General features: G+C 40.9%; 1 protein-coding gene across 1 annotated transcript in view; it reads right to left on the minus strand.

Annotated features, from left to right (window-relative positions):
* Positions 1-15,552, minus strand: part of LOC134421857 (VPS10 domain-containing receptor SorCS3-like) — a 267,518-nt gene that overhangs the window by 34,577 nt on the left and 217,389 nt on the right. Inside the window, exons 15-16 of the mRNA XM_063163236.1 lie at positions 2,576-2,693; positions 1,054-1,187 (exon numbers count right to left, since the gene is read on the minus strand). Of these exons, the coding sequence (XP_063019306.1) occupies positions 1,054-1,187; positions 2,576-2,693 (252 nt within the window). The remainder of the gene's footprint in view (positions 1-1,053; positions 1,188-2,575; positions 2,694-15,552) is intronic.

The following is a 15,552-nucleotide window of genomic DNA, read 5'->3' on the forward strand; positions in this document are numbered from 1 at the left end:
TACTACAATATTCAAGAAAATACTCTAGTCAATACTTTTCTTAATTTTGCTGCATTTCACTATGTCCATGTCAAGAGAACTGTGAGCCTAACTCCAAATAAATGCACAGATCTCATGCCTCACACCTCTTCAGAAAGCATTTGAAGGTAGGTGAAGTGTTCAGGAATAACAACAATACCAGTCAGACACTGATCCTGAGTAACCTACTATAAAGATTAAAATGTTTTCCCAGCTGATCAGCTTTCAGGGTATTTTGAATTCCATTTAAATGACATTCTGATCATTTAAGCTCAAACGTGACAGACATTGACAGTCTTAAATCTTAGAAATTTTGCCTATCACAGGTGCCAGGTAGGAATTCCTTGGGCAGAGATCCTGACATGCATTTTCCCATCTCCCATCTCTGACTGTCAAGTAATAGCAAGCAGTGTCTCATTTCTCTCCTGCTTTATTTTTAAGCTGCTTTCAAAGTGACCTTAAAGCAATTTGAAAATTATGGTCCCATTAAGTTAGAAACACCAATATTTATGCAAAACAAGTAGTTATATCTGACAAGGGTGGGCTGTACAGTCATGTCACAGAAGCCCTTTCAGAAATTTCTCAATAAAACATTGTTAAGAAGCAATAAACTGTTCACAGCTATTCAAAGGAATAATGATAAAAATGTGCATGTTTTGCTGGCTTGCCCCCTAGGAAATCAATGACCTTGGGAGAGAAATACCCTCCCTCTTCTGAAAGGAATATATTTTAAACCAGAAAAGTCCTGGCTGTCACTATTCTGGAATGACAGACATAAAATGTCCACCAGTACTTGCAATTATTTTGCTTTTGAATTCCAGACTTGGATTTCTCATGGAAATGAACAAATATTTCCTGCAGAGGAAGGGGAAGCCTCCTTCACTCAGCAGGTTTGGGGGTCACATTTCTGCTATATCGTGTGATCACAGCTATAAAGCTGCATGAGACTCACTTCTTCTGCAAGGCTTTCTGTCTGGGTAGTATTTCAGGACAAAAACACAGCCCCTGCACAAGTCCCCAGAGTCACATACTCACCACTCAAAGTCTCCTTGGCCACAGACACATGGCTCAGACACCACAGTTTGGGAATAGTCCCGACCTAGGGAACACTGGGCTCCAGGCTTGCGTTTTTTATAGATCTTCCTCTCCCCCATGACACAAGGCTCTCCCTTCATTGGCCAAGGAACAAGAGGAGAAACACAGTTGTAGTGGATGAAGCACTTTTTCAAAAGACACAAAAGGCAATGAAAACAAGCATTTATCTCTGGGAGGGTGGGGAGTTACAGTCCTGCTCTTTTGTTTCTTTGCAAAATCAAAAATCTCCTTGGGAGGACTCATGAGCACAGTGTGCCCAGCATTGAGTTGGGATGCCAATGACAATGTGCCCAAAATGCCTGGATGCCCAAGCCATCACACCCACTTATGTCACCTTTCAGAGGGCGTCCACCAATATCTAGTCCTATGAATTATCCTGAAAAGACAATGGGGGTGTAGGCCGGGGTTTCTTCCATATGTCAGATAAAGTCAATTTTGATGTGTGTTTCACTGGGCTTTTTGAATGCAAAGGTTTCCAAGAACACTACTGGGAGTAGCTAATCTAAAACAAACATTTGACATCTAGGTGAGTTGCTATAAACAGAATTTTCTATTTTGCAGAAGTATTTTGTTTGCATAGAAGTAAGAAAAAAGACAACACCTAATTGAAATACTTCTCTTCCCTATTAACAGTGATGCCCAAGATTGCTGCGTGGTTACACATGTCTTCCCTTTTCTTTCATTAAAATGATTTTCATTTATTCAATTCTATGACTTCAATTATCTTATCCTTGCCAAATTAATGTTCATTTCTCATTCATGGATTTCATTCAGGACTGTCACAGTGCCAATGGTTTTGGCTCTAGTTATGTTACCCTGCAGGCTGTGGGACATCATACTGGTAGTCAGTAACCCATAAGTAATCTGCAGAGGTTATTGACCTCTCAGTTATAGTTCCTTCAGGACCTAAATATATCCAGCATGACAATAAGCCAGTGTATGAAAAAAAAAGCATGCATCCTTGAGTAGAAAGAAATAATGTGGTTTTCTCTGGTGTCTTTTATTCAAGAGCTTTTCAGATTCAAGGGTTTTACAGATATTCAAGAGTTTTACAGATACCTGCAGGACCTGCAGGATGAATAAATGTTTTTATTTTCATTTTTGAGTAGGGGAAATAAGAGGCAAACTGAAACAAAATTATTTTCATGAGTCAGTGACAGAGCTACAAAGAATTCAGTGTCATCTACAATTCAATCATAAGGTGTCATTTTACACTGCCCTAAGCATTGAGGCCAAAAAGATCCAGCTAGTGCAATGGATTATATTCCTAAAAATAGAAGGTAATCTCCTGAGCTTGCCCATAGATGCCTGGCCCCATGTTTATTCATGCACATTTTTCAAGGGATGCAAAAAAAAAAAACAATCCATATGCTTTGATGTAAAGAACAACTGCATTCTCACTTGGAAACACAGAGCAGGGGAAAAGGAACCCCACCAATGTCCCCCTGGAGAGTGGGGATACCTGGTTGTGCAGGTGCCAGGTCTGGTAGTCATCCTTGGTACACCTGCGGCTGAAGAGAGATTTGTAATCCACCTTGACCAGCTGCCACTCAGAACGGAGGCTGAAGTGCCCAAAAACTCTGAGCAGGGGAGACAAAAGAAAAGAGAGAGTCAGCCAGACTCATACTTCCATTCAGCAAATAACAACTCATGAATCTCAGCTGCAGAAACCAATACACAGTGTTGGATCTTAATGCCAGAAAATGGTATTCAGTCATGAATAATATTTTCCTTTTCTTACAACATCCCAGGAGTGTTTAGCCTTTTCCTGACACTGGTACACAGCCTGTGTAGGAAGGTCTTCCCCTGACCCTAGCATCCAGCAAAATGGAACCCAAGTCTAATCACCCTTATTGCAATCTTTAGAGGAGAGTACATGTTATTTTTTTATTATTCCAAGACTTTCACTAATCTACATTTTTACCCAAGCCACTTATGTGATTAAAAGTTTTGTTCTGATTATTCCAGACTAACAAAGAAAGAGGAAGAAAGGCAAGATTTACAAATTTTCCTATGAAATCAAAAGAGAAGCAGAAAACAAGACTTCCCCACACTGACTGTAATTCAGATCCTGCTGTGTCCCCAGTGTGCTGCCATTATTTATTCTAGCTGATCTTGGTTTACACTGTAATCATACTGAGTTGTTGGCTTTGCTCTCCACTCACTCCCTCTCTAGTCTGCACCAAAATTGCTCTTCATTTTGCTGCTCTCCATGAAACAACAACCACCCAGGAATCAATCATGCTCTCCCCTGGAGACCAGTCTCAGCTCATGGGGATCAGGGAGACAATGGTGGCTGGGCAATATCTGAGGGTATGAAGTGGTGGGTTTGCTGTGGACACCTGTCTATATCCAAGTTCTGCCTCACAAAGGAGCTCCACTAAGCTGACAAGCAGGAAGGACACAATACAAGGAGAATCTGTGTGCTGTCATGAACAAGCAGCTCAGGTTAGGAGCAAGCAAGTGGGGAAGGACTCGTCTGGTAAAATGAATTTATAAGGTAGATTGTTGCTGGCTGTCCAGAACCATTCTTACTGTAGGGTAAGAATTGCAGGGTATCCATGATAGGAAGCACCATGGCATTCAGGCCATGCTACAGGAGAAGCTGCAATTCCTGTTCCTCAGCACAGAAGGCACACCCTGGACCAAGAGAAACCCACAGAAACCAAAGCAGTATGGGGTGCCAGAGCACTGGGAGCAGGAGGGAGAAGGGAGGAATGGGAAGGAGCATGGTCAGGGATGCAGAAAGCCTCCAGAACTGTACTCAATAGGAGTTCTAACTGCAGTTCCCCTCCCCACTTTTCCTTGGCACTGGGTGTGTCCCATGTGCTTTCAGCACATACAACCTTGTTTGTGCTGCATGACTGAAACATCAGTCCCTGCAAATCAGCAATGCAGCAAGCAGAAATCTTTTAGTCCAGCAGATTTACACCAGTATAGGATTTTGTGTTTATTACATGGAAACACAGCAAAAGAAACATGACCAAAGAGAAACACTGGCATAAACCCAGAAGAAGACAAGGTTGGAGAAATCCAACACTTTGCAAATTAATGCATCTAAAATGAAAATCTTTCTCCTCAGATTGTCCTTTAGCTAACTGTCCATCAGGAGGGCAAAAGGTTTCTTTGTGATTTACAAAAATGCACCAGAATTACTTGATTTTCAAATCTATTTTTAAAAGCTTTTAAACAATTCCTTCTACCATGAAAATCAATGAAAAAACCCCAAGTTTTTCCAAGAGGAAGGCAACATATTGGCATTCCAAAAGCACAGAACATCAGATACTCTTTAATTAAATGATTTCAAAGAAGATCTTTGTGTATAATTGCTATAAATTTAGATGGAAACAATACTACACTAAATGGAATTAGAGGAGTGTTAACAGAGAGAGGTTTTCCTCTGCACTGCAGAGATGGTTCTGGGTCAGCTGATTCCTAAAGTAGTAACTTCTCTAACCACCCTCTCCCTTCTAATAAAAAACTTTTTAAGGCTAATCAGTCACAGTGGAAGAGACTTCTGAGATAAGAGCAGCAGAGAAGCCACCAAGCACCTGCACCCTGCTCACCAAAGCCAAATGCCACCAACAGCATGGCGTCATTGGCCAATGCCACAAGCTCAAGATGAATTTGTTGTGCATTTGAACTTCTATCAGTTTCTATAAGCAAATACAAGGAATGGAGGACAGTGCTATGTGATCTGTGGGGTTCCAAGGTTCTATCAAGCAGCTTTTCTTGGAAAGTGATGAAAGTCTTCATTGTTTGTGAAGGTTAAAAAGAGCTAAACAAACAATAACAGGGCACAAATCCCAGCTGAAAAAAAACAGGTGTTGCAGCTGAGCTCCACTTCCTCAGTTTTATGAATTACATCACTGGATGTTTTTCCATAGTGGCCAAGATGCATGCACAGGACCTCTCCCATCATATCTGTTTTGAAGTGGCCAGGTCCAATAGAGGCTTGGGCAGACAGCAAAGAGCTACAAGATTTTAAAACTCTTAGTGTCCAGATACCAATAAGTGTTTGGCACTAAATGTTCTAGTTCCTACATATTGGTTTCTATATCAAGAGCAAAGAAACAAAAGACGTTCCAAGGAAAGAGATGCAAAAAGAGATTGGTGGGGCCTTATTTTTCCCTACTCAACCGGTGAGTGCTCACATCGCTTTGAAGATCATTCAACTTATCTGATTCCCATGTGCCTTCATTTCCCATTTACTTTGGTCCCTAAATAAGGGAGGTGGATTTTTTTTTAATAAACATAGCTAAACTATCAAGATAATACAGGGAGAAAGGAAATATAGTATAAATACTATAAATTTTGCTTCAATAACTTTACCTACCATGGTCTAACTGAAAGCTCTTAATTGCTTGTTGCAAGCAAAGAAAACAAGAGAGCTGGATTTTCAAGGTCCAGCTTTGAAAAGCCAACAAAGAAGGTATATTTTGATTTGCCATGTAAGTCTGATGTGGAAGTCCTTGAGAAGCAATAAATACAAGAGCCCAGATGGTATTTAAATGGAGTCAGTTTTCTGACTAAGCTCAATTTTAAAAAGGTTCTCTAACCTAAGACACAGAATGGTAATTTACTGGCTTTAGACTGCATAGATTTTGTTCTATTCCTCTGAGTTACAATTCCACATAAAATCTTAGCTAATAGGACAGCATCTTCTCAACTGGCTCTGTGCATAGCTGACAGTGAAATCATTGCTAAGAAAACAGAAAATGCTTCCCAATCTTTTCTTTGGAGAAACAAGGCAAGGCTTTTATTGCCAGGGCTGGATATCATTAATTTGCAGAAAACTATTAGAAACATGGAAATCAATTCTGAAATGCTTACAGTTTCATGACAGAGTCATTTTAGAAATGATCGTTGCTAATGCTGCTATAATTATATCTTTCATTAATTTTTTAAATACACAGTAGCTTACAAATGCAGTGTACATTGCCTGGAAAACCTTGTACAGGAGTTCTTTAAAAGGCTTTTTACATTTACTCAATGTTCTCTTTGCTTTTGCCTTATCATTCCTTGTATTGTTGATAGCTGTGCTTTTTATGTAATTCAATCCTGCTCATTCCTTCCAGGTCAACAGAAAGAATTGAGGGTCACAAGATAACTCACGTGCCTCTGGTCCATAGATTCAATCCCCGTTACTGCTCATGGTGTGAGAAACAGACTTCCTCAAGTAACAGCTCCCACAGGAAAGGCATCAGCTGTATCCATGTGGATCTATCCCTGCTGGCAGTTTCAGATGAGCTGCCCAGCCAGCTATTAAAATGGAAATTCTCCTGCCTCAATCAAGTCTATGTCTGTAATTTCTGAAGTAGACTGGTAGGACACCATATGGAGCAAGCAAGCACTGAAGCTGCCTGTACTTGGCTGGTCTGGATAAAGAAGGAAGATTTTCCCTTCACCAGCCCTCCCAGCCCCTTTGTGTGCGACACCTGCTGACCTCAGATGTGCCCAGCACTGAGACAGAGGACTGGAGATGCCAAGGAAGGAAGAAGCTGATAACACCTAACAGCAAAAATACCTTTCTTTCTGAGGCAGTTTTCCTTCTCTGGACATCCACAAAGGTGAGAGACATGAAAAGTTTGGGTGGTTTTATTGCTTCTCTCAATGTTCCTTAGGGACCTCTGAAGCCAGATTTTAACAAAATTAGGCCCCACAGAATAGACTGTAAGCATTTTTAATAACTAAAAATAAAATGAAAGCAAAAGGATATAATATATTTGGTAGACAGCATCTTTTGAGATGAACTACAGAAGCAGATGGATGGATCAACAGAAAAGTAAAGCCAGAACTAGAGAAAGAGAGCCAAACATATACTTTAATTGATAATACTGAGAGAAAAGCTAATTGCAGTGTCATCATAAATAGACTGTTTCATTTATAAAAGCCTGAAACCAACCTTGATTTTATTTCCTTTTATTTTAAAAGAAAAATGCTTGCAGAGAAGTGTCTTAGCAAGCAAAAAATCCCCAATAGTAAAATCACCTCAATTAGTGAATACTTCAGCTGACCGAAATCTGGGCTTTTGTTTAGAGAATGTAGAATGGAAGAAAGTCAAGTAACATCACTATCTGATTTCAGTTAAAATCCTTCTTTACTTACATCTGTGCATCTAATAGGCAGTGCCAGAAGTAGAAATTTAATAGGCAAGAAGTGCTATGAAGCACAATCTGGAAGAATCAACTCCTGGCAGGAAAAGAAGCATGTGTTGGTCTGGGTTTTGTTTGTTTTTTGGTTGTTTCTTTGTTTGGAGTATTTTTGGTTTTGTGAGGGTTTGGTTTGGTTTGGTTCTTTTTTATTTTTCTAGTCCCTGGAGAGGAAGCTCTTCTCTCACTGAAACCAGAGGGAGCCCCAGATCTGGAGCAGTGAGCAGGTAATTCACCACAACTGAAGGGGCTCATTCTCATTCTGATGTCCAGCAGAGGAGCACATGTTGCTACTGCTGCAATCTTAACAGATATTGTCTCACTCATAATTGCCTTGATTCCTTTGGGATTTTTCCCCACAAGCCAGGCTACCCTGGCCCCCCATTTCCTGGGAGATGGTGAGCCTGTGCTAGAGTTGCTGGCTCAGTGAACACTTAGAGAATGTCCTGGTACATAGATGTACCTCCTTAACTTGTTGATATTCTTATCTTTTGAGTCAATGAAAGAAAATGCTGACAATCTCACATAAAGAAGAGGGCCTGTTATGAAATCTGGATCTGGATCCATCTCTGTGTAAAGAAGTAGCAGTAAAATGAGACAAACTCCTGCATGCAGGCTGAGCTGACAGACCAAAACCACACAAACAGCAATGGAACAGTTGCAAGTTGTGCTGGTGGGACTAGATTTTATGAACAGATGAACTATCTCCCCATGAACTAAACATAAATCATGACTTTAGAGAAAACCAAATGGGCTGTGTAATCTCCATTTTTTTAATTTAGGATTTAGATGGAATTAGCATTAAAGGAGGTCACTAGTTACAAGGAAATTGGATAGAAAGGGACTGAGACAAGGAAGTAGAACTTAATTGAAAACACAAATCAGCAATTAGGGAGAGCAGGAGAGGGAGAGTTAAACTGTCTCATGCCTGGCAAGAGGATGCAGGGAGTAAGAGACTGGAAACAAAGGAAACATAAAAAATGAAAGATGACACTGGAAAGCCAGGCAATTGCCAACAAAAAACATTGTCTAATTTTTTTCCTAAACAATAAATACTGTTTCTAAGAGCCTCTTTGGAGCTTTTAATTCAGTTGCTTTTGGCTGACATGTCAACTAGGAACAGTAGCCTGAGGGCAATGGGTGATGACTCAGGGCTGCTGTACTTCTGACTGTGGACCAAAATAAAGTAAGAAAACCAGCTATTTTGTTTTGGTTTTTTTTTTTTCTAGAAAGAAGAGACGCATTTTCTTCCAAATAAAACACACCATCCATTTGGATCTAGATTTTCAGTTGGTGCAAATTAGTTTAATTTAGACCATCTAAATAGACCCTCTCAGGTATAAGGCCTTCCACTGATACTATTCAGAAGGAGAAAAAGCAACAGCAGTGAAACTATCAAGAATGAACCAACAGCAGACAGCAGCATGCATCAGGAGAAATTTGTTCCAGAAAATCCTGGTCTGTATTCTATTTCCCAAGGAGAAGGGTCACAGAACAATTTCACATAATTTCTCCTGCAAATTAAATCTGAGGGATGTGGTTCATTTCCCTGAAACTGAATGTCATGACATCAAAGTTACCCACAAGAAAGAAATTCAAAGTGTTGGCCACCAGCAATCCATATTGAACTGGTCATGAAAAGCTGCACCACTGCCAGATTTCAGGTCAGGAGAAAGAGAGGAGATGGGGCAGGCAGAGTTTCTGTGAATTACAGATCAAAACCAAAACCTTGTAATAAAAATCCTACAGTACAATCATGGCAGATTCTTTCCCTCAGCTTTGGAAAACAGTCCTGGTATTATTCATCAGCTCAATGGGCACTTCCTTTATAGTGCTAGCAGAAGAGGAAAACCACTGCAAATGGCATGGTACAGCATGATCTTTCAGTTAGCAAGTAATGCCAAGTGCAATTAGTAAGTAATTTGCAGAACGTGTAATTACAAAGCAGCCCTACAGTTTGGACTCAATTTCCCCTTTAGCTGCACAAACACTGCATAAGGCAACGAGGGAGACAGGGATATTTGTTATTATTTTTTCAAATAGGAAGTGATATCAAAATAAGAACTTCCTGAATGACAAACTAAACCTTTTGAAATTTGGTCTCTAAAAAATTTATTACCAATGTTCTCAAACAACTTTACATGACAATTTCTTCAAAAGAAATTCCAGCAACATGAAAGAGAGTATGAGACACCTAGGAAGGGGGATGGGAAAGCATATCAATTTTTAATGCTGTTTTTCTGAAGAGTTCTTTCTTTTCTTCGAAGCACTCATGAAAGACAACCAGTTTCTGACAGCCCTGAAACCTGAAGATGCTGCCACTCTTTTCTAGAAAAGATACAGGCAGCTGTCAGCAGTGTGAGTGTTTTATCCCCTCATGGGTCTGTGGTCTCAGCAGAGGCAGGGGCTGCTGCTTTGCCAGAAGCCACATAACACAACACATCCAGTCATTTCAACCTTTCATCCTATGAATCAGCAGATTTCCAACCAGAAATGTCCAATACAAATGTGGAAGTCATTCCTTAGAATATGTAAGCTCCAAATGCATGTGACAGGTGAAGCACAGTGACGAGTTTTGCCTGGATATCAGAGAAGAAGGCTCAGAAGAGGAAGCTCTGGAGAGCTGCTTTCCAACACTCATTCAGTTCAGTGATCAAAAATCTGTCAGAGTGAACTCTGCAGCCAACCCAACCCTGAGCCTTCAAGCTTCCAGAAAAGTTGGTGTGCTGTGCCACCCTTTTCCTTGTGCAGGATCAGGGAGAGATTCAGCTGGAAAGGTGCTAAGGCAATGTAGTTTCTCAGTCCCCTGAGGGGTGGTGTGATCAGAGCACCAGAATATTTCATGTCTTGTTCTCACAAAAAGGTGAAAGACTCAGGAATGTCTGTGTGCACAGCATCCTGCCCCTTCCTGCACCCTCCATCAGGCCTGGGTGCTTCATACAGCCCAGCCCAGCTGCAGGCAGGAGGACAGCACAGGGCCAAGATCCATCTGTCCTGACTTAGCAGCACAGGAAACAAAGCACACGAGCCTCTAGATGAGAATATTTGGATTGTATTGCCATCAGGCAAAACTTGCCCTTTTATCTAGGGAAAAGAAATCATCTATCAGCCTGCTGCTCATTCTGGCTTCTTCTGCAAGGGTTTCTTTCTTTTATTCACTTCAGCAAATTCCAGTCTCAATGAACACACCTTTCTCTAGTCCTCCTCCCTGCACATGCTCACGTCTCCATCCCCCTGTCTGTGCTTTATAGACATGACTGAGCATCTCCCTCCCCCAAAGAAATGGCAAGAGTCTGCACAGTGGGATTCCCACCTGGGACTCTGGGGACCTGCATTACTGCCAAGCTCTCCCAATGACAGCCTGCTGAGTGCCTGACCACGGGCATGTCCTTTATTCTCCCTCAACTTCCCTACTGGCAGAACACAGCTGATGACGTTGACTATTTTAGCATAATGTTTGATCTAGTGCCCATAAGTAGCACTTGACTCCAGTGACAGTAATGTTTGCCCCAGAAAGTCAGAGATGGACAATACGTGCCACAGAGCACGATGCCTTCTCCGTGTGTTATGGCTTCTGCCAGGAATATTCCAGGTACATGGTGCAAATGCTGGGAACTGCTCTTGGGTCACAGTCATCCTTTTCCTAAAGCCAAATAAATCACACGGTGCTGTCTGAGAAAGATTACTCTAAGCAGATGTTCTCATCACCTGATTTGTCTTTCAGGTGCCACAGAAAGGCCTCAGCTCACTCTGCAAGTATTAACAGCACAATCAATATTGTGCTTCTTGTGGACTGTTTAGGTGAATTCATGCAGAGATCCAAAGGCTAAAAAGCAGAATACTCCTCTGGCAGAGAGGCAGAGGGGAGGAGGAAGTGACACTGATTAATCTTGGGGTCGTTAATAATGTTTTTAAGTCTTGCAAACAAAGATAATGATATGGGTAATCAACTCTCTTACTCCAGGGTATAAACTGATCATCTGCTGGGATAAAATGGGAATTCCTATAACACACATTTTCTTGTCCATTGTAAAGTCACTTGATGCTATTAGCAGATTGATCATTTTCTCACAAAGTCCAAGCTATTCATTACTTCCAGAAGGTTTTGAAATTAGATCAGATGATACAGAAATGCAGCTCACTATGGCAAATGCCAATATCCTCTCAATCATTTTGGTGTCCTTACTTAATAATTGTACTTGGAATTTTTGTTCTCAGATCAAGCTCCAAATTTTACTTTTTTTTTTTCTGTGCGCAGTCATTATTTTAACAGATTCACTTTAATTTCATGGATTCTATTATGAAGAGTCCTTATATAGGTTTGTGCACTGCAGTCTGCACAGTCCCCTGAGTGAGGACAGAGAAACTGAACTCACAAGGACACATCAGAGCCTTGCAGGAAAATCCATAGCCAATAACAATGCCAGTTGCACCACAAACAAATATTGCACTGAACAGAAGAAGAAAAGGAAAACTGAAAAGTGAGATAAAACCACTGTAGGAACAATTAACATGTAACGGTCTTTTCTAATATCTAATGGTACCCATGCAATTTGGATAAACCAGGCATTGAAATCTTCTCTCTGATCTTTAAAAAAGCCCACATTTCTGGTAGCCCTGAGAGAATGCCCAGGCTGGATGGACAGCCTTGGTTCCCAGAGGGTAAATAAGGACAAAATTCAGAATCGTTCAGCACGACAGCTCTCTGTCTCATTTTCTGCACTGGAAGCTGCAAGTTGGATTTAGCTTTCTGGAGAACTTGGTGAAATCTTTCTTCCAGATTCCCCCTTGGCCAAATTTCTGTGTGGCTCAGCAGCAAAGTGGCAGAAGATCTATGTTATTTTTCAGGTAGTTTTTTCCTCTTTTCTCACAGAGTGAAGTGAAAAGAGGCCAGACTGATGTAAAGGAAAGTTTAAAGGTACCTGTGGGCCATGGGAATTGAGGAACACTGACTCTTTTCTTCATACACGTTGTACAAGACCCTCAATTCCTTCGAGGAAAAACAGCCTCATGGTGTTTTGCCATCCACTCCCACTGTCTCTCATTTGCGGATGTTGCTGAGCAGAGGTGCTGGCTGTGGAGGGCAAAGCCTGGCACCAGGGGAGAGCACAAGCTCCTCTGACCTCATCCCAGCAAAGGCACTATTTCCTATCACTGGTTCCACCTGATTTTTCTCAGTACACCCCCTCAGAGGCGGCAGATCCATGGCTCACTGCCCCTAGGCAAAGGGGCAGAATGCTTCAAGGACACTGTGTCAGCTGGTAATTTTCTTTCCTGTATTAGCATTTAATGTAACAGCAAGACTTAACAAAAGGCAGCGGATGTTGCCTTGCTTGAAGAGAAAAGATGATAATCACCTTATCAGAAAAAGACAGGAAAATTACTCCTGGCTCCCATGTAACTTTGAACTCAGTGGGAGCTTGGGCCTGGGAGCTGTTGTCCTTTTCTCATCCCCACTTTGCTGAATCTCTGCTGATTGTGAATCAGAATCTGTCCACATTGCCTTCATACCTGTATCTGCTTTGCTGATGTCTCCCACAGTCAGTTCTTCAGAATAAGAGTAACTCATGAAACTCCTGGCCACAGGATAAGGTGACTGCTAAAACCCTTTTCAAAGTATTTAGAAGGAAAACTCTCAAAAATAGGAAAACTCATTAATATCTTAGAAATACAAAGAATACCATGTTTGGCCAAGAAAATTCCTTATTTGTTAATCTTTATAAATGTGAGAAGTATATAAGATAATAATATTTTTAGTATAATTTAGTATAATACATACAGTTCTAGCATCCTGTACTTGCCACATTTGGAACATGGAACTGAAAGAGAGGGACTTCTGGTTTGACACAGTGTGGCCTGCGTTCTTAAATATTTTTTTTTTCACCTCAAACCTCCCCTGGCACCCATCTCAACATTTCAAACATCTCTCAATTACTTATTCATTCTTCCTCACTCTTCTGCCACCCAGTGATGGATTGCCAGTAATTTTATGGGTCTCCTGGAAAGAAAGAATTATTCCCACTTCATCTCTGGTAAAGCTGCATGGCCACATAAACAAGAAGGTGCTGGAAAGGGCCAGGACTTGTACCCTATTCATTTAGAACCAGGAACATTTCCTAACACACATAGCCAAGGGCAGCAGTCACAGCAGTGTTGACAGACCAACTTTCAGCTCACTGCAAATATTAATGCTCAATTATGCATACACACATATATAGAGATCATTAAGTTCACATGCATAGAACTACACAGAAATTTATATACACACGTGGGTGTGTCTACATAAATATTTATTTATCAGTACAGAGGAACTTAATGATCCCCATCTGGAAATGAGTGTCTGCACACATACACACATAATGAGTCTACTAAAATGATGCAGGGCTGTGAAGCAAAAAGGTTGTTCCTCTTAAAATAGGTTTGGAGAGATGCTTAGCACTGGGGATGAAGTGGCAGGGGTAACAATTATGAGTCAGAGCTGGAACAGCATAAAGCCCTTCTCTGGACCCATGACAACATCTTGTCTCTGATGTGAATGGTACAAACTAGTTTGGATATATCACAACTGACTAGAAGGGGAATACAGTGTGATTCCCCTGTTGGACAGCCTCAGACAAGTAACACGCTGTGCCTATGGCTTGTCAATCCAGAAAATTTAGTTCTGACCCATCCGAACATGACATCGTTAAAAGATACACTCGTTAACAGTGAGGGGGACAGCACAGAACTTAGGAACCTGCAGATTTCAAAAAGACTAGTGCATTCTAGGCATTCACCTGAGAACATGTCTAAGCCACCACCCTTATGCATTTATTTTCCTAGAGGACCCTGTGTGTTCTGCAGCCTTTTCCCCACACCTGCACCCAGCACCACAATGTGCTTTGGTACAGAGCTCTGCACTAAAGGAGCTGAACTGACTCTTGTCAGATGAGAGAAGTGTCAAAGCAACAACAAAAGGAACTGCAGAAGATGATCACCCAGGACTGGAGGAAGGACAGTGGATTTACTTTGGTTAGGTAGCATTCAAGGCAGACCAGCTCACACAGTCTCATGATACTTCCCTGTGCATCACAAAACTACATTCTTAACTGATCCCCCCACCTTGTAAACAAATAATTAATTCTTATAGCATTGTAGCCATAAAAAATCATAGAATCATTTAGGTTGGAACAGACCTCTGCAAGACATCCTACACCCCACTAAAGCAGCTCCCAATTCAGAGTACTCTTAAATATTCAGAATCTAATAAAGACCCTTCATAAAGCAAATAACTGATGTTACCATACTGACAAGTTTTTTAGGACTGTTTGGGACAAGCATACACAGCACAAAGCACAGAGGATTCAGAAAGCCTAGGATACTAATACAATAAAGACAGATATGGAAAAAGCTCACTTAATAGCTATGAAGTGGTACAAAATTGTGTGCTAAAAGGGTTGCTCCTTTCAGCAGCCCAGAGAGCCTCTCACAGCATGTGGCACAAAATGAAGGTTGGGAAAGTAATTCTACTGATATATTGATTTTAATAAAATAGTATTATGAAAATATTGTTAATAATGCAATATTTTAATAATAGTTGGAGTATAATGACTATGTATACACATTCCCCTCAGAATATTATTTTTTTAAAATGGGTGAACACAGAACACTTTGATGCTAATCTATGGAAGAAATTTTTTCTAACAGGAATCAGCTGAGACCACTAGATGTGGTATTCTGCATTTTCAGGGATGAGAGACAAACTTTTAAAAGCCACTAACCTACCCAGTTTGGCAACACATGGATATGACCACAGCCTTTGTCTCTCTGCCTCAGTGCTGCTTGAAACCTAAGAGTTCCCACTGACCCCATTATCAGTGTGGGATGCAAATCCCACACTGTTGTGCTCCTCTCATCAGATTCTTGTAATCATTAGAGTTTCTACCCACAAACATGAATTCCATGAATTCCCAGGCACCTCCAAACCACCATGTGTAATCTTTGTTCAGGGGTGGCAAGTAGCAATAGAAATACATTGATTTCTTCTCAGCCAAAGTTTACACAAGCTCAGCATCACCCTACACTGCCCTAATAAATGAGTTCACTAAAATTCTCATTGGGAGAAGCACCTAAGTGGTTTGTATAGAAATGGTTTGCATACAGCTTTATAAATAGCCTCTTTCCTCCTCAGTTCCTTTCGTGGATTGAAATTTCTCAAAACATTCATTGCAAGTGTCATGTGAAATTTCCTTGTATGGCTTTTACAGACTATTTAGAATGGTTTTTAAAACTGCTAATGATGACAGTA

The sequence above is a fragment of the Melospiza melodia genome, chromosome 9 (genome assembly GCF_035770615.1).
Source record: "Melospiza melodia melodia isolate bMelMel2 chromosome 9, bMelMel2.pri, whole genome shotgun sequence".
Taxonomy (NCBI): domain Eukaryota; kingdom Metazoa; phylum Chordata; class Aves; order Passeriformes; family Passerellidae; genus Melospiza; species Melospiza melodia.